The sequence below is a fragment of the Cajanus cajan genome, chromosome 6 (genome assembly GCF_000230855.2).
Source record: "Cajanus cajan strain Asha chromosome 6, NIPB_CcT2T_4, whole genome shotgun sequence".
Classification (NCBI taxonomy): domain Eukaryota; kingdom Viridiplantae; phylum Streptophyta; class Magnoliopsida; order Fabales; family Fabaceae; genus Cajanus; species Cajanus cajan.
The window spans coordinates 45,204,343-45,221,786 of record NC_138522.1 but is presented as its reverse complement, the minus strand read 5'-3'; the positions used below and the strand labels follow the sequence as shown (position 1 = coordinate 45,221,786).

General features: G+C 33.3%; 3 protein-coding genes across 4 annotated transcripts; 2 read left to right on the top strand and 1 right to left on the bottom strand.

The window, feature by feature from the left end:
* Positions 1 to 723: 723 nt before the first annotated feature.
* LOC109796940 (uncharacterized) lies at positions 724 to 7,254 on the top strand. 2 transcript variants are annotated; one of them, XM_020356803.3, is made up of 9 exons: positions 731 to 1,453; positions 1,654 to 1,794; positions 2,410 to 2,790; positions 4,259 to 4,363; positions 5,078 to 5,218; positions 5,908 to 6,111; positions 6,311 to 6,403; positions 6,509 to 6,620; positions 6,834 to 7,254. In XM_020356803.3, exons 1-9 carry the CDS (start codon positions 992 to 994, stop codon positions 6,875 to 6,877), a joined length of 1,683 nt encoding a protein of 560 aa, XP_020212392.1. In that variant the 5' UTR covers positions 731 to 991; the 3' UTR covers positions 6,878 to 7,254. The 2 variants fall into 2 exon arrangements, 1 of the variants encoding a protein (XP_020212392.1); XR_002239679.3 differs by lacking the exon at positions 6,834 to 7,254 and having other exon boundaries at positions 724 to 1,453; positions 5,908 to 6,202; positions 6,509 to 6,555.
* A 141-nt stretch (positions 7,255 to 7,395) lies between these two features.
* Positions 7,396 to 13,051, top strand: LOC109795740 (putative pectinesterase 8). The gene is made up of 5 exons (XM_020355270.3): positions 7,396 to 8,875; positions 9,204 to 9,375; positions 9,463 to 9,669; positions 9,751 to 10,010; positions 12,102 to 13,051. The coding sequence occupies exons 1-5, from the start codon at positions 8,466 to 8,468 to the stop codon at positions 12,253 to 12,255; spliced, it is 1,203 nt and encodes a 400-aa protein (XP_020210859.1). The 5' UTR covers positions 7,396 to 8,465; the 3' UTR covers positions 12,256 to 13,051.
* On the bottom strand, positions 12,704 to 16,016 carry LOC109797004 (Rhodanese/Cell cycle control phosphatase superfamily protein). Its single transcript, XM_020356884.3, has 6 exons — positions 15,858 to 16,016; positions 15,398 to 15,642; positions 15,162 to 15,312; positions 13,319 to 13,404; positions 13,135 to 13,239; positions 12,704 to 13,051 (listed from the first exon to the last, which is right to left on the bottom strand). Exons 1-6 carry the CDS (start codon positions 15,899 to 15,901, stop codon positions 12,981 to 12,983), a joined length of 702 nt encoding a protein of 233 aa, XP_020212473.1. The 5' UTR covers positions 15,902 to 16,016; the 3' UTR covers positions 12,704 to 12,980.
* Positions 16,017 to 17,444: the final 1,428 nt, after the last annotated feature.

Here is a 17,444-nt window from a genome sequence, read left to right as displayed (position 1 = left end):
CCTAATCACGGAAATACAAGAATTTAGTTTTTCTCTATAGCAAAAGTGCACTTTTAAAGTTAGTGTTACCGAAAAATCTACAAAATTATAATGAATATAATTTCGAATTTAACCCTACGAATAGTACCACTTATTTTTAATTAGTCAAGTGTAAATCAGTTAATTGCCTAGTTCTGCAAATATGTTTTTGGTGAATAAAAGTTTAGTTGAAATTGATTATGGGGGTTCCTTGGATATAAAATAGGTTTCAAAGCTCAGGTGCATTTACAAATCAACTTATAGATTACTCATCCACTAAGGATTATGGCCTAGTTATTCAATTAGCCATATGGTGAGGGATTATTTACTTTAAAAATTTGAGATACTCTAATTTGAAAATCTGGCAAACGGAGTTTGATGAACATATTGATTTCTTAATTAGCAATTGAAAATCCGTGGCTGCAGTTGGTTCATCATTAAAATGGTATATATGATCATGCCATCAAGCACAAGCCAACTTAGATTTAGTTTAATACTCTCTCCATCTCATAATATTTCATAATAAATGTATAAAAAGATAAATAACAAAGAAAATATCATTTTAGTTTTTTAATATAATATTAATTTTAGTTCGTGTTCATGATTATTTTCTATTCAACCAAGCAGGAGAAATGGAAAAGAAAAGAAAGAATTACATGGCAATGTAGACCAGAAACGTGAATAACCCGAAATTTAGCTGCAACCAGGGAGGGGTGTCTGTCTCAGTGTGAAAAATTCCGTGCCACAACAGAATTGCAAGAGAAATACTATCAAATACCACCACCTTGGAGTAGAAATGCATTTAAATCTGATCTCAAAAGTTAAGCAATTGACAATTGGTGACTGTTGAGAGGCAACGAATGAGAAGACGCCACGTAACCGCACGACCACATCTCTCTCTTCTCCCTCCCTCTAATCTCTATCAAAGATCTGCAACGCTTTCTCTTCCCATGATTTTTCTCTCTGCCTTGCCATGACGGAACCAACCCAGCCTTCCACGTCATCCCCAAGCACCGTGATTCACCCAAGGCGTGAGCCCTTCGAGCACGGCCTCTTGCCAATCCCCCGCCTCATCTTCTCCGACCCCGCCCAAACCCTAATTCCCTTGAAGCACAAGCTTCTACAGCTATCCTCCAACCACCGTGTCCACTCCGCCGCCATCTCCGACGCCCTTCAGATCTCCATTGAGCACGCCACCCTCGTCCTCGATACCCTCGCCTCGGTTCTCCACTCCGACGCCGAACCTCTCGTCACCGCCAACCTCGACCAAATCGACTCCGTGGGCGTCGACGTTCATGATCTGCTCTTGTTCCTCTACATTCAATCCTACAAGAAGCTTCTCCCCCGCACGCACAAGGATTCCGCCACTGTCGCCGACGTCTGGCCTTCCACTTCCGCCTTCGACGGCTACTTGTCCGCCCTCTCCCCGCTCCAGGTGATCCTTCCATCCCTTGTTTCCGACTAATGCATTGCTTAATTCCTATCATGTTGGATCCTTCCATTCTCTTTGACATTCACTCCCTCGGTTTTGGTGCTTTTTTAGTTCCTTATGTTTTTTTTTTTTTTTTTTTTTTAGCTTTTGATTTTGTAATAAAAACTGGAAAGTGTTTGATTATGTTGTTGAATGTTTTGCAGCTTGTACGCAGCAACAGTAGGCGGTTTACGCCATCACAGGCTGATGAAGAGGCGCATCAGTTGTCGTACTTGCAAAAGCATTTGGCTAACATTCTGTCTCTTCTAGCAGAGCCTGTAGAGGGAGAAGGCGAAGAGTCTCTGGTTTGTTAATTTACTGAAGGCAAATTGTTATTTCTTATATTCTCAGTATCAGACTAAGCATATGGGATCCGTTCTTTGCCTTGTTTGGTATTTAATTTAATTTTTGATAAGAATGTCAGCCATCTTCTCTTTTTTTATGATGTCAACTTCTCTTGATGTTAATGTTATATCCCCACATTTCTTTGCACTAATTAATTCATTTTGTTTCACTTGCATTTGTCAATGCATATATACTTGTCTTTCATTAAAAATCATAATAATCAAAGGATATGCTGGAGTTGCTGTAAGATTTACTTTCACTCGAGAGGCATCACATATCAGTGTCACATACTACCACCTTTTCATTGGGGCATGATATAGTGTTTCACATACCTTCCAGGCCCCACTAGGTGGGAGCCTGATACACTGGGTTGTCCCTTTTTTTTCAGTGAACTCATCTTTGTAGCCTAGCTAAGATCATTTGTTTGTTATTGGAGGAAAGTATGATGATTTTTTTTGAACTTTTTATATTTTCTTTTATTAAATGTTTCATTTCTTCAATTAATTTTCTATTTTTCAACTTTCTATATGTTTTTCTTTTAGTTAATCCTATTATTGTTTTGTTTTTTTTGATAGGTTTTATCTATGGATAGATTCGAGCATCTTGGGTTTCTAATTCATTTTGGTGATAAGGGATCCGAAGGAAACTCTTTTAGTCAATGTTCTCCTTTTTTTGCAAACTCAGACCCTGACATGCCTGCAGTTCCTGTTCCTGCTGCACAAGTTCATGACTGGCTTCTGCAGAATATAGCTGCTGCTTTGGAATATATTTCTGAACGGACTTCTTCAAAGGAAAATGGCCCAGCTAGTGCCTCTGATCAGGATGTTGCAATGACTGATGCAAACACCGTCTCAGTTAAGGTCTCAACAAATACTAGAGGTGCAAGTTTCATTGAAGGGATCTCTAAATCGTCATATGCAAAGAATGCATCTGATATTAAAGGTTCCTCTGTTAAGGTTAATATCTTACACATCTTTCCTTATATTTGCTTGTTTTTCAAGTATAATTTTGCCTGCAATTTGATTTTAACTGTTGATATGTCATTGAAGCTATTGATCCAAGTAAACTTTTAAGTTTTAACTCAATTTTTTTTTTCTTTCGTAAAACTTGACTTGAAAAAGAACTTTCATTAATAATATTTTTTCACACACATTACATTCTCTAATCATGCTTTTATAGAGAAAACTACTATATCAAAATGAGAAAACTATGACTTAATGATAAAAAATAAAAAAAATAAAAGGATAATGATAAATTGCTAAGATATTCTGTTGATAAACCCCTAAGATATTCTGTTATTTTCAACAATATCTTCTAATACTGCAAATACATTCCATATAGGCATCTGCTTCTGAATGAATAGCTATTTAGCTCCTGGTATTCTAATTTGATGTAATATAATGACTGATTTGGGTATTATCGAGATACATTTTTCTGTCTAAAAGTTTGATTTTGGAACCGCTAGAGTTAGTCTGCTTTATGTCTGAACAAATTATGTACATGCAGATTTAGGTTCTTGATTTGAACATTATTCAATTTCAGAGTGCTTAATGTATTGTCAACCAGTGTTGGACATCATTGTTGCCATATCCTGCATGGATTAGCTTGTAGTTAACATGCGTTAAAGACTTGTATCATGTATCCTAACTGTTGCATTAGTTTTACAGTAGGAATAGTATATCTTTTAGGATTTAGGAGAATGGGAAGGGAAAATCAGTTAGTGGAACTGCGGCAGTTAGAGGGGATGACTTTGATAAATAAGGGGAAAGAAGGAAGAAGCCATTCAAAGAAATAGATAGTTTGTAAGAGAAGGGAAACCCTTGGAGGAGGTTTCTTTCTCCTATTCTCAGTTGATCACTAGAATCGTTCTTTGTTTTTATCAAATTTCTATTTCTCTTTTAAGGTTCTTATGAATATAATAACTAATAAGTGATTTATCATTACAATTGAATTTTAACAATTTTTTTTTTCAACTTTCTTTCAAACTTAATCATTTGACTATTGAGACTGATTGTAGGTCAATTATAACTCTGGAAAGCTTCAAAATGAGAAATTTTTAATTATTAATAATTTTTGTCTACTGGAATGCCTATAAAACCAATATATGCATAATGATATTGGTGATATAGACATATTAAAAAAAATTATACAAATAATCAACACCAGCTGATCGGTTTGTATTGGGTTAGTTTGTTAATTTAGGACGAGTTAGTTTTTGAACATCCCTACTACCATCTTCCTTGAAAAGAGATTTCAGGGTAGCTGATATTTGAAGTTTTGAGTGCTCAAGTCAAGTGTTTACCATTTGTTTCTGCGCAGTCAGCTTGCTATTCATCTTACTTCATATATTTTGTAAACTGAGAGGTCTTGAAATTTTTGTCAGTATAGGTATGAATTATTAATATTATGTTTTGGTCATTGCAGGTTCTAAATTGCCACGAGTCTGCCATCTACATCCTAGCACCATTGAGATATGCCACCGTCTATGGATGTTCAGATGCAACTATAGTTCTTGGAGCAGTTGGCAAGGTAATAACTAGTAGTTTCTGGCCTGCTTTCAAAAGGAACATAATGATTCTATGCATGTAGTAGGAACAACCGTGGAATGTGTTTTTCTACCTGAACATGGGAAACAATAGTATCTTGTCACTTAAAATTGTATGGTGACAATCAAGGAAGATGATACTGATATTATAGCTTTCAAGCTGGCTTGCCTTCATGTGAATGAGATTTTATTAGGATTAAAGTCCTAATAGGCTAGTAGGGGAATGGAATTGGGTCTTTCTGCTAGGAGTCAATTTGAATAAACTTGTACGCACTTAAAGGGAGAAGAAGAAAAATTGAATCAAAGAAGTCTTTTATTGTTTTGTTGGATGAAAAATTGAAAATCAGGCCATTTTGATGATTTTTGCTGTAACTGTTTGTCATCTATTACATATAACAATTTTAACAAGGCACTTTCAGCTCCATTTTTTTGTTAATTACTCTTGGATGGTTCATCCATCTGGACCTACTTGCCTGCATTTCAAAGAACTTCTACTTCAAAAGACATGATGAAATTATTTACTCATTATATTAAAATTCAAGATCATTGCTAAACTTATGCATATGCAAACTGTCTGTGGTGGGTAAGACTTGGTAACCGAGAAGCATTTTACTTATCCCATTTCTACCACTATTAGAATAGCTGGTACTTAATTGGAAGAAAAGAAGTTGATCTCTACCTATTTTTTACTTTGACAGGCTGTGAGAGTAGAACACTGTGAACGAGTACATGTAATTGTAGCAGCGAAACGCATTTGTATTGCTAATTGCCGTGAATGTGTTTTCTTTTTGGGAGTAAATCAGAAGCCACTTATTCTTGGTGATAACCATAACCTGCAGGTGAGCTTCTCCATTTACGTTGCTTGATTTATGAAGTTGGTGCTCTGCTATTCCATGTTTCTTACATTACATGAGAATGTAACTAAGAAATTTTGGAATTGTGTTTAGCTCTCATTCGGGATGCTCCTACAGAAAATACAAAATGATTGATTTGTGATATATCATAGGTGTCTTATATGGTATAACCAAGCATGGCAAAAATACTGTTACATTCTTGGTTATAGAGAAATTATTGTTATAATTTATACTTGTGTTTTAATTTTTAAATTATATAACTTTGGAACACAGTCTCTGACCTATATGTTATTGATGATGTTATTGATGATAAGGTGTAGTTCTATAAGCAGAGAAATAGATGAAAATGTTAACTCTATGATTAAGCTTTAAGTAATGAAATGGATAAGCTCATAAAAGTCTTCCACGATTAGTATATTTTGATTTTTGCAAGAGCAAGAATTGGAGTTTTTCTTCTAAATCTAGTAACAGATTTCTAACCATTATTTTAGATCACTAAAAATGTGCATTTTCGTTTATGAAAAAAATGGTATTTGGCCCATGGCCTCTTACACAAGGTATACCTTTTCTGTTTACACTTCTTTCATCTAATTGTACTATCTTCTTATAATGTATCCTCACTCTTTTCACCTGGATTCATTGCATGAGAACATTCTCCCTCACAATGTTAACAGGTGGCTCCCTATAATACTTTTTACTCCCAATTGGAGGAGCATATGAGTGAAGTTGGAATTGTGCCCATGGTGAACCGATGGGATGAACCTCTAGCATTGGGCATGGTTGACCCCCATGATTCATTATCTCATCCAGCAGGTGTCTCTGATGTTCAAGCTGAGTCTGCTACACAGTTGGACCCTGATCAGTTCACTAATCTTGTGGTAGGGACGAAATTCTTGTACTTACAGGGAAAATGAAGATTTTGTTTTTAAATACCATCATACTTAATGGGTTTCAACATGTTCACTATTGGTTGGTATCTTGTTTCGTAAGTTTTCTGGGATGAAATGTTTAATGTTCATATTTATTTCTTTCTCATTTAGTCATGCTTTGTTTTTGGTCCATGCTGGTGTCGCACAGATTCCAAACTGGCTAGGAGGAGAGTCCACTGGGGCTACAAAAGCCAACCCTTTCACATTACCGGATGCTTATATCGCATCTCATCATAAAAATGTAAGTATGGTGTCAATTGAGTAATATTTTGGTGATCAAACTGTAAAAAGCTGTATTTTGAGTGAAATATGTTTTCACTTGATTCAAATTGTATCTTCTCTGCAGCTAAAAAATTTAGGGGAAATAAAACAACTCTTGCAAGAAGCATCTTTAGAAGAAAGTCGCAAACGAGAAATGTCATCTGCAATCCATGTGTACTTCAGGGACTGGTTATATGGTAATCATCTTTCTTTTTTATTATTCTCTTCTACTCCAACATATCTGATTTTCACCTGTACATTGAACACTGCCTTTCCATTTAAGCATTTTTTTATATTATGTATATACTCGAAATTGAAACTTGGACTATCTCTACCAAGCTTATGATTTCTCTGGCAAATGTTTTGTGGAGATTTCTCTAATAGTAATAATTTGTTTTCTGTGGTGGCAGCTTCGGGGAACATTCGTCAGCTTTATTGTCTACAAGGCGATTAATCTTTGTGAGACAATGCTATGGCACAGTTAATGGTACAGGAACGAGGTTTCTGGCTTCCTTTTTGAACTTCCTCTTCAATTCCTTTGCCAATTCTATTGGCCGCATAGGTAGCTGAGATCAGATGACTTGAAAGCCCACCTATTTATGCCGTGACATCACCGGTGCGCAGAGTCGAATGAAAAACACAGTTGCTAATCTGATTGTAATATTTTTTTTTGTTTGTGAAAATAATTACTGTAATATTTTGTTAGCCTAAATTAATGGCCTTTGTGAAAAATTCCAGCTGCCAACGTCTAGTGTACTGCATTGCATGTCTTCCAACTTCGAGTTTTTTTCATTTAATTAAACTTCCCAGGAATTTCTCTTGGGTCCTCTAGCTTTGTGACTTTACTGTGTAACATGGTATTATCGTGTCTTATTTACGAGTAACGAGGGAGATGAGTTGTAGATAGCTCAAGGACGATAAAATGACCCAACTTTGGTTCAATGTACATAACTAGTGTCTGTATTAAGAAATCTGGTATATGGTGATCAGGATTGCGCAATAATGAAATGGAAGTGTTAGCATGGTAGTCGTTGGTGTTTGATGTCGAAGTTTTCTTCACAATATCATGTCACCATATGATTTAGAACATCAGAATGCCCAGATATCCTGGTGAATGGTTATATATTATTTACTGAGAAAAGCACACGCTACGCATGCAAGCCTGTCCTCCGTTGGAGCCAGTTACGTCTTCTAATTCCCTCCGTTGCATGGATGCTGCGTGGTGTGGAGGTGCTGTTCCATCAAATTGCAGAGGCGTTTCCTCATCGACGCCCGTTCCTTCATTGTGAGCGTTGCGGTGCCTTGCTTCTTGGTTTTAATAAATTCTAGCAAGATTTGTTTGTGGTTCCGTGCTCTTCTCTTTTGCTTCTTCTATTTTATTAGTAGCTCAATTCACTCTTGTTACAGGCAAATTATCACCAAAAGTCATTGACTGTAGCTCTATGTGGATAAAGTTTACAATAAATACTCGTACAAAATTTAAAATGAACTTTCGGAAAAAATTTGATTTCATTTTGGTTTTTAGATTCTTATCCTATAATTAAGTATTTATTGAAAAACTAATTAAGTATTTTGATTCATTGTGGATAAACTTTTCTGCGGCAGTATTCTACCTCCCATTTTAATGAAGTTACCATGAAATTACATGGAATGGAAACTTTGTATTAGTTACAAAGTGAAACCTAAGTAGTATGACACTAGAAATATTTATTCAGAACATTGAAGTAAGGAATTCATTCATATATAGGCAATAGCTTTGGTCTCATTACATAAAATATATTTGACAAAGCTGAGATAAAGACAGCCTTAGTTGGTCTACAATGTCATGAAAAAAGGTTGAAGAAAAACAACCAACTTAAAAGTTTGGTGAAGTTTGGAAATTTTCCCAAGAATGAATAAGGGACAGGGTAGTTTGCAAGGCATGCCACTGAACCTTTCCCTTCAAGTCCATCTTTGACGTGATTTTATTCATATATATACTCATTTCCCAATTTTCAGCCTCATCCCTTTTCACACCCTCTTCTACATTCTAAAAGCAGCAAATGAGTCTCCAAAGCAACCTCCTATCTCTTTTGGTTCCCTTGGCAGCAGTTTTTGTATCTTTGTATTTCATAAATCCAATTCCACATTTTCTCAACAACTTCACATATTTGAGTCTCACAAACTTGTCACCATCATCTATATACTTGGCAAAACCTTTAGCTTGGAATTGGAACTTCCACAAAAACCATCATCATCGACCACACAAGAAACACCCTGACAATGGGAACACTGATTCTGTTTGTGATGATTTTCCACCAGGCATTCCACCTCCAAATACTAATACCACTTCTTATCTTTGTGTTGATCGAAAAGGGTGTTGTAATTTCACAACAGTACAAGCAGCCGTGAATGCAGTTCCAGATTTTAGTCTAAAAAGAACCATAATTTGGATAAACAATGGCATCTACTAGTAAGTTGGTCCTCATCATTCTTCAAACAAACTATTTTTCGAAAGGACAAAACTTAGATAAAGTACATGTTGTTATTTGATCAAAATTAAAGTTTTATATCGATAACATGTATCGACATTTAATGAATTTTGTATTATGCATGTTACAAAGATAAAACTCTAATTTTGTGACATGTGTAATACAAGATTCATTAAATGTCAATATATATTATCGATAAAAAATTTTAATTTTAATTGAAAAATAACATTAACAATATCTATAGTACTGCATCTAAGTTTTATTAGAAGTTTGAGACTGATATGATATCATGCCATTTATTTCGGAAAGTGAGAAGGTTATGGTGCCAAAAACCAAACCCAACATTACATTTCAAGGACAAGGCTATATTTCAACTGCGATTGCATGGAATGATACTGCATTGTCTGCGAATGGAACATTTTATAGTGGATCTGTACAAGTTTTCGCCTCCAATTTCATTGCTAAGAACATAAGCTTCATGGTGAATAATTTTTATTTGTATGTCTAGAAGAGAGAAACTATAAATAATATGTTACAATGACACTAACAACTTTGTACTTGAAAATAGAATTTAGCACCAATACCAAGTCCTGGGGCCGTAGGGGCACAAGCAGTAGCTATTAGAATTTCGGGCGATCAATCTGAATTCAGGGGTTGTGGATTCTTCGGAGCCCAAGACACCCTTCATGATGATAAGGGTCGTCATTACTTCAAAGATTGTTACATTCAAGGTTCCATTGACTTCATATTCGGCAATGCAAGGTCACTCTATGAGGTATATCTTTATATTCATGTTTTATGGTATTACAAGTTAAAACATAGTATATGGAAATGATGTTACTTTTGTTATTTACAGAATTGTGAGTTAGTTTCTATAGCTAACCCTGTACCTGTGGGACAAAAGAGCATAAATGGTGCTGTTACGGCTCATGGTAGAGTTTCCACCGATGAAAATACAGGATTTGCATTTGTGAATAGTACAATTGGAGGAACTGGAAGAATATGGTTGGGTAGGGCATGGAGACCTTATTCTCGTGTTATTTTTGCCTTCACAGTAATGTCAGATATCATTGCTCCTGAAGGTTGGAATGATTTCAACGACCCTTTAAGAGATCAGTGAGTGCACAACTCTTGATTAAAAATATAACATATGCCAATTCAAACTTAATGCTTATCCTCACGCTTTTTTTTTTTTTTTTTTTTTGGTGAATTCATCTTACACACTGAGCTTAAACATACTCAATTTTTTTTTTTTTTTTTAACATAGTCGTTAAATAGAAAATTTGTTTTTGTTGTGTCTTTTTTGTTTAAACATGTAACAGTCACTTGAAATAAAGGCACACTTTTTTTATGCACACTACAGGGATGGCAATGGGCGGGGCGAGTACGGGTTTCATGATACTCGTCCTCGTCCCCGCAAGTTAAACTCATCCCCATCCCCGTTCCCATATCCGTTGGGTATGAATTTTAATCTCCATTCCCGTCCCCGTCGGGTTATTTCTTTATCTCATATTATAATAAATAATCACACATAAAAAAATATTAAATTTTTTTAATATAATTAAATTAAAAGTGAATATTAAATTAAAAATGAGAACGGGGACGGGTACGGGTACGGGGCGGGTAAGTACATACCCATACCCGTACCCGATTTAATATATCGGGTTTTACCCGTACCCGTACCCGGTCAAACCGGGTATTCCCCGTCAAAGTCGGGACGAGTTCGGATATTACCCACGGGTACAGGTATATTTGCCATCCCTAAGTGAGAAGTTTGATTTTATTAATTAAACAAGCTTCTCATTGAAATATTTTTAATATTATGTTGAAAAGAAATTTTTCCTCAAAATCAGGTTTTAAACTATTTTGATGTTTTTTGAATGGGGAATTCGAGGTAACGTGATTGTGTACCCTAGGTTTTTGTAGAACACAAAGGCATACTAATGGGAGATTTGCCGTGTATTATGACTTATCAGTGGACCCATGAGCCAATCAAAATTTTAAATTATTGAATTCTATTATTTAATATTTTTTAGATACCATAGTTATATCAATACAAAATTATTATTTTAAAAATCTTGAATATTCACTATTTTCTATTTGAAGAACCTCATGGTTACAAACAAAAAAAATTCAATTTTCAATTTTTTTTACTAATTAATTAAAATAATGAGTAACGTATATTTTTTTTTTCCCGAAAGATGCTTAACGTGTACTGTACTTTTTAATAATTTTTAGAGGTACAATATTTTCAATTTTAATATAAACAAGATTGTTGAGGATCTTTTTCCCTCTTGCTCAGCAAGACTTCTTAACACCATCCAAAACTATTTTTCAACCTCCATTATCAACTTTGTAACTTCTAAGAGATGGAATAAATTTTGAACCTAAATATAAATACGTTTAAAACTTGTTACATTTTTAAATTAGTTTAAAGTTAGTTTTCATAAACACTAAAAAGTGCAATGAAGTGTGAGATACTCATTCACAGTTATTAATGATTGATAATCTCACATTGACCCATAATATTGTATATAAATGAAGAAATCTTTACCTTATAAATTGACTTTGTAGGAATAAATTGAATTCATAATTCATTTTCTTAAGATTAACTACCATTAAGAGATTTATTCACATTGAAATAAATTTAAGGTTTAAATATGTTTTTAGTCCCTCAAATTTTGGATAAATTTATTTTTGGTCCCTCAAATTTAAAATTGTCGTTTTTAGTCTTTGTAATTTCAAAAAATCTTATTTTAGTCCTTATATTCAAATTTTGTTAAGAAATTTATCAAACATGATTACATATCGCATTAAATTCGATTGATATTGCATAACTGTATTAATTAATTAGTCACTTTCAAATATGTTATTGGTAACTTAAAGAACTAAAATAAAATTTTTAAAAATTACAGGAACTAAAAATAACAATTTTAAATTTGCGAAACAAACAACAAATTTAACTTAAATTTGAGGAACTAAAAATATATTTAAGCTTAAATTTAATTACAAACTTATTTATCACTTAAGGAAAAAAGGTATAATTTATTCTAAAATTATTGGACCAATGATGCTTATCTAATTACGATTATCCTATTATTTTATACGTACTAGTTTTATAATCAAAGAAGAAGAACGAATTTAGTTTTGCTGTCCACAAACTATTTTCTCTCTCTATAGTACTGACTTCATATTTAACTCATGCAGGACTATTTTCTATGGAGAATACAATTGCTCAGGACCCGGGGCTAATATGAACTTTAGAGCACCTTATGTACAAAAATTAAATGAAACACAAGCTTTGACATTTCTCAACACAAGTTTTATTGATGGTGACCAATGGTTGGAAACTTCCAACTAAGCTAACCTTCCCATACCATATTGTAAATTCTTTTTCCATTCATACAATGTGAAATAAGTACACAAATTAAACAAAGGGGAAAGAATAGATTATAGACAATTCATTGAATTGTGTATACTATAAAGTAACAAAATATCGAGTTATTATTTATAAATTGTACCTATTATATCTTTCATCATCCTAATTATATACGAGTTACTTGAATTTGAATAAAAATTTTGGTGATAGAATGCCAAAAATTAAGTTAACCATCTTTAGAACTTTAACTCTTAATTCTCATTACAAAATCTGTTAGACATGATGCATGGATAACATCATATCATCAAAATCGGATTATGTGAATCATAGTGCACCTTTCTTTAATACAAGAAGGAAACCAGGGGTAAAGAAAAACTATCTTCAAAGGAAAACTACCCCAACAGTGCAAGTGTAACTACAAGGCAACACATTGTCCTAGTAACGTAAATTTGAAATAAATGGTATCTTAAACATTAGAAATAGATACAACACCTTGCTTAATGGAGAATACTACCAGTGGCATACACCATTTGGTTTCTTGACCATCATAGCTATATACTCACATTACTAAGCACTAACTCTTCCATCACTTTATTCACATTTCATGTTTTTATTTTTCTCAATTCTAATCACAAGTTCCTTAATATGCTACATGCAAAATGAATGGGGAAGGAAAAAATCAAGAAAGACTGATGGAATTTTTAGGCTTAGCCTGAAGGGACCAATTGGAATAGTTTCTCAGCTTGATCAGGGAAGAAGGTAATGAATAAATATGCACCTGAAAATTTCATTTTTTTAAAAAAATAAAATCAATACAAGCATCAAGAAATAGTAATAAAAATATGTTGAAGAAAAACTTACAAACAAGAATGGTTCCCAACACAGTTGAGATTTTTCCTTGGATTGTCACCAAACCAGCTTTGCCTGCATTCTCCAACTCTGTGGAGCCAACAGAATCAAATGTCCCTACAAAATGGAAATAGTTTAATTTGTTATCCTAAAAGATAACTTAACTAACAAAAAAAAAGCTAAACAGTTACTAAACCTGGTTTTACAGTTTGAAGGCCAGATGTTATGCATGCAACATTTACGAAACCAGCTTCATCTAACTTATTTGCTGCTGCAGAGGACCTTGACAAGGAAGAAAGAAAATCACAAATTCTTACATTAGGCTATTCGAAGTCAATGCACGTGCAGTGAAAATTCAAGTCACGCAAATTTATAGGAATTTGATGCATCTTTTTGTCTCTACATGTAAGACATCTTGAAGTTATTGATGTGATGACTAATATAATTTGCTAAAATCAACTTCTAACATTCTTAAAGATTTATGCATAATATTATGTTGGTTCAGAATATATTTGACTAGGCTGAGATAAAGACCACCATAGTTGGCCTACAATGTGATAAAAGGTTGAAGAAAAACAGGCAATGAAACGACAAGGATGAGTACAAATTTCTTAGATTGTCCCAGAATAGAATAGTTCTTGAAATATCTTGTACACCTCTCTTCACAATGCGAACAAAATACAAATACGTTATAGTCTGTGGCTAGCTTTAGGGATAGGTTATAATATATAGCTGTATATGCTTATAGAATAAATTCTTGTACAATTCTCTGTCTAAGATAACTGAGAAGCATGACATAAGGATATCATTAAAGGATTATGTATATAAACAATACTATCTCAGACTAAGAGTTATTTTCAACTTTTTTTCCCCATTATTTAATAGGAAAGGTTTACGTCCTAAAAACAATGTACCATAATTGGGATTGATAGTTGTCAATTGTCATTAGTTATTACATACAAAACTTGATCTCGCCTGAATATTCAAGACACAGGAACCTTCATCTTCCTTTATACAAAAAGTACACACAGCTCAAGGTTTTATTCACATAAACTATGCATCTGATTCTACTTGAGAATTTAATAGCACTCCATGCAGGCACAGCCAGAAGTAGTTATGGTGGTTCTCTTTGTCAAAAACCAAATCATCCTAAAACGAGCTATTTGGCAGAAGCCAAAAAAACATTTTTCATAATCAACATTCTTTTCAATGATTTTTTTATTTCTAAGCTAGAGTACCTGCAAAACACACTCTCAAATGCGTGTGTTTAGCATAGCTTCTAAACTAATAACCCCATAGGACAGCACTGCCATCTCTTCCTTCACTGCTAAGTGACCAATTATCATTGAATAATCAAACCAAAGCAACATCCGCCCCTCATTCATTTTCGTCTAACATTTAGATTTTGGACTGTAAATAATGATTCTATTACAGAATCATATTCTGAGCATGTAATCTGGGAGCCGATCAATCATAAATAAAGGACAAACGAACTAAATCAGAGTTGGGGGGTGTCTCCATCTCCATGTTCTAAGAAGGTGAACTAAGGGCATGTTTGGGTAAACTTTTTCCATAGCACTTCTATGAAAGAAAAATAGGAAGGAAAATGAAATAAGTTTCTCCATAAACTAAAATTAGCTTATATATAAACTAATTTGTAGAAACTCTTTCCTATTAATTTCTCCAAAACCTTATAATTATGCATAAGTTAATTTAATTTTTTTATCAATAAAAATTACAATGACAGTAACAGGTATCGAATCTAAAACTCTGTGCATGCCTCCTCAATCTCTAACTATTAGATCGATCCTAATTGTTCAAAAGTGTTTCTGGATAAGTTTATCCAAACATGTCCTTGAAGACCAAAATATATCATTTTTCTTTCATTTTTTTTTCTCCTAAAAGTGTTTCTGGAGTGGTTTATCCAAACATGTCCTTAAAGGACCTAAATATATAAATGCAAGCTTCATGTCACCATGCATGACCATGAACATTGGGCATAAGTAGCAACTAAATTGAATAGGAAATCATAAACTAACCTCAGTCCTTCCTGACATACAACCAAGAGTTTACTTTCAGGTGGAAACTGGCTCTTAACAGATTGGAAAAACTCAGGATTTGGCTTAGTAAATGGTAACCCAAAGAACAACCCAGAAAAGTTATTGTGCAGCTGCCTTTTTATAATAGTACCTACAGAAAGTTAGCGCCATGAAGTAACAAAATTGAAGCAGAAAACAAGCACACATAAAAATCTTGGGAAGGAGAAATTTCATACCAGGATCATTGTCTTTATTTTCAACAAAAAGAGGCACATGAGAACAAGATTTAATGTGAGCTCTCTCAAACTGAGTTTTGTCTCGCACATCAAGAACAGTATATCCATCCACTTCTACCAGTTCCTTTGCCTTTTCAGCGTTTACATACTGCACTTCTGCTTTTATTGACAATCTTCTCCTTCCACTTCCTGGCACGGCCCTTGCATTGTGAGTTTTTAATACCAACCAACATGTCCCTAAGTTGCTGAAAACACAATCTTAGTCCCTCACAACCATGTCCACATAGATTTTCAAACATTAACTGAACTTTCCCTTCAATGTTTTCACCAGCATGGTTAATTTCTAAGGCAGAATATAAAATTTTAAACGCTAGGAATTGTTTATGAATATGATATGCTATTACTATGACTAAGCATTGAACATGTTAAGCAAAAATGAAAGATAAGATGAGTTAGTTACCTGGAAGAGGAAAGACAGGAGGTGTAGAAAGCAGGTCCTGCCATTGTACGAAAATTATGTGTTCCTCTTATCTATCACGAAGGTGAAGTGGTGAACTACAGAACTAGGCTTTCAAACTTGAACTCACTCAAGCATCTTGTTAAATTTTGTGGGCCATGAAATTTGGGATCAGCAATGGTTTTCTGCCACGTGGAAAATATCTATGATCCGAGACACATGTACTTCTATAACCTCCTTGCTGGTGCTGGCCAAGCCTAATAGTGAAAGCTGTTTTTAAAACAATTTTTTTTTAAAATGATTTTGAAAATTAAAAATAGTTTTTTTAAAGAGAAATCATTTTATTGGAAATAATTTTGTTATTCTCTGATTATTTAATTGAGTTGCATATCTGAAACTTAAATTTAACATTACTAATTAAGTTAAAATAATTATATGTTGATTGATTCATAAACTAAATGATATTTCAGTCGCAGATCGAAAGCTAATAAAGTTTAAATATTAGTTATACACTTGTGTGGTGTGAACTTAATTGAAAGTTAATTTTGATGTAATTTTTTAGAATTATTAGTAAAGTTAATAAATTTACCATATGAATAGCAATATTACATCTTTAATGTATATTTTTTTATAAAAAAAATAAAAACTAAAATTCTTATTTCTTAAGCCTATTCAGGTAATTTGGAGAATAATTAAATAATTCTAAATTACGTGATTTTTAATTAGTTTCTACATCATATATAATTAAACATAATTATTTTTTTGGGTAAGTTAAAAAGTTTAAACACTTGATAATCATCAACTATGAACTATCAAATAATTTATTATCGACAACCGGAGATTAAAACCAACTTGTAAATGCTAATAAGGTTGAGCTCAAAGGTATGTTAAATTTTAATCCTCCTTTTTTGGTTTGAGACTAAGTTGAGTATCCTAAATTTGTAACAGTCTGTTTGATTTATGGTGAAAGTAACAAATTGTTACTTCTCATTTTTTTCTTTGAAATGAGAGAATTTTTGTTTACATTAAAAATAATGATAATCCAAACAAGCATTAAGTCATTTCATTCCCAATTTACAGTGAATCTATTCGGCATTGGAATGACCACCGTCAAACAACACCAGCTGGCAGCTACTACTGTATTCAGCTTGACTGATTATGGCTTATCTATCGATCAAATTCTGCAAATTACACTTAACATCTCAATCCAACGACCCAACCCACATTAAATTTGTGCTTACTTAGAAATGTATCATTCTTATATTTACAAACTTAATAAATAAATAAGTCCTGAACAATTTTTATTCTAAGAAAAGTGTCATTTCCATGTTTTTTCTACATTTTTATTTTTCATAGTAAGAGGTGGATAAGTAATGATGGAGCTAAGATATTAAGTTAGTGAGAATAATTTTCTTAAACAAAAATAAAAACAAATGATAATTATCATCACATATAAAAAAAGTAAAACATAAATATCAAAAAAATAATCATCAGTATGTTTAATATATAAAATTAAAGAATACAAAATACAAAATCTTTAAAGATATACTACTAATTTAATTAAAGTGGAGGAGTACATTTCTTCACCAT

Excerpts from the sequence above, each read along its gene's own strand:
- LOC109796940 (XM_020356803.3), top strand. The coding sequence starts at position 992 with ATGACGGAACCAACCCAGCCTTCCACGTCATCCCCAAGCACCGTGATT. Across the intron at positions 2,791-4,258 it reads TTAAAGGTTCCTCTGTTAAG|GTTCTAAATTGCCACGAGTC; the intron begins GTTAATATCTTA and ends TGGTCATTGCAG. Across the intron at positions 6,621-6,833 it reads CTTCAGGGACTGGTTATATG|CTTCGGGGAACATTCGTCAG; the intron begins GTAATCATCTTT and ends CTGTGGTGGCAG.
- LOC109795740 (XM_020355270.3), top strand. The coding sequence starts at position 8,466 with ATGAGTCTCCAAAGCAACCTCCTATCTCTTTTGGTTCCCTTGGCAGCA. Across the intron at positions 9,670-9,750 it reads ATGCAAGGTCACTCTATGAG|AATTGTGAGTTAGTTTCTAT; the intron begins GTATATCTTTAT and ends TGTTATTTACAG. Across the intron at positions 10,011-12,101 it reads AACGACCCTTTAAGAGATCA|GACTATTTTCTATGGAGAAT; the intron begins GTGAGTGCACAA and ends TAACTCATGCAG.
- LOC109797004 (XM_020356884.3), bottom strand. The coding sequence starts at position 15,901 with ATGGCAGGACCTGCTTTCTACACCTCCTGTCTTTCCTCTTCCAG. Across the intron at positions 15,643-15,857 it reads TCCTGTCTTTCCTCTTCCAG|CAACTTAGGGACATGTTGGT; the intron begins GTAACTAACTCA and ends TTGTGTTTTCAG. Across the intron at positions 15,313-15,397 it reads AAATAAAGACAATGATCCTG|GTACTATTATAAAAAGGCAG; the intron begins GTATGAAATTTC and ends AACTTTCTGTAG.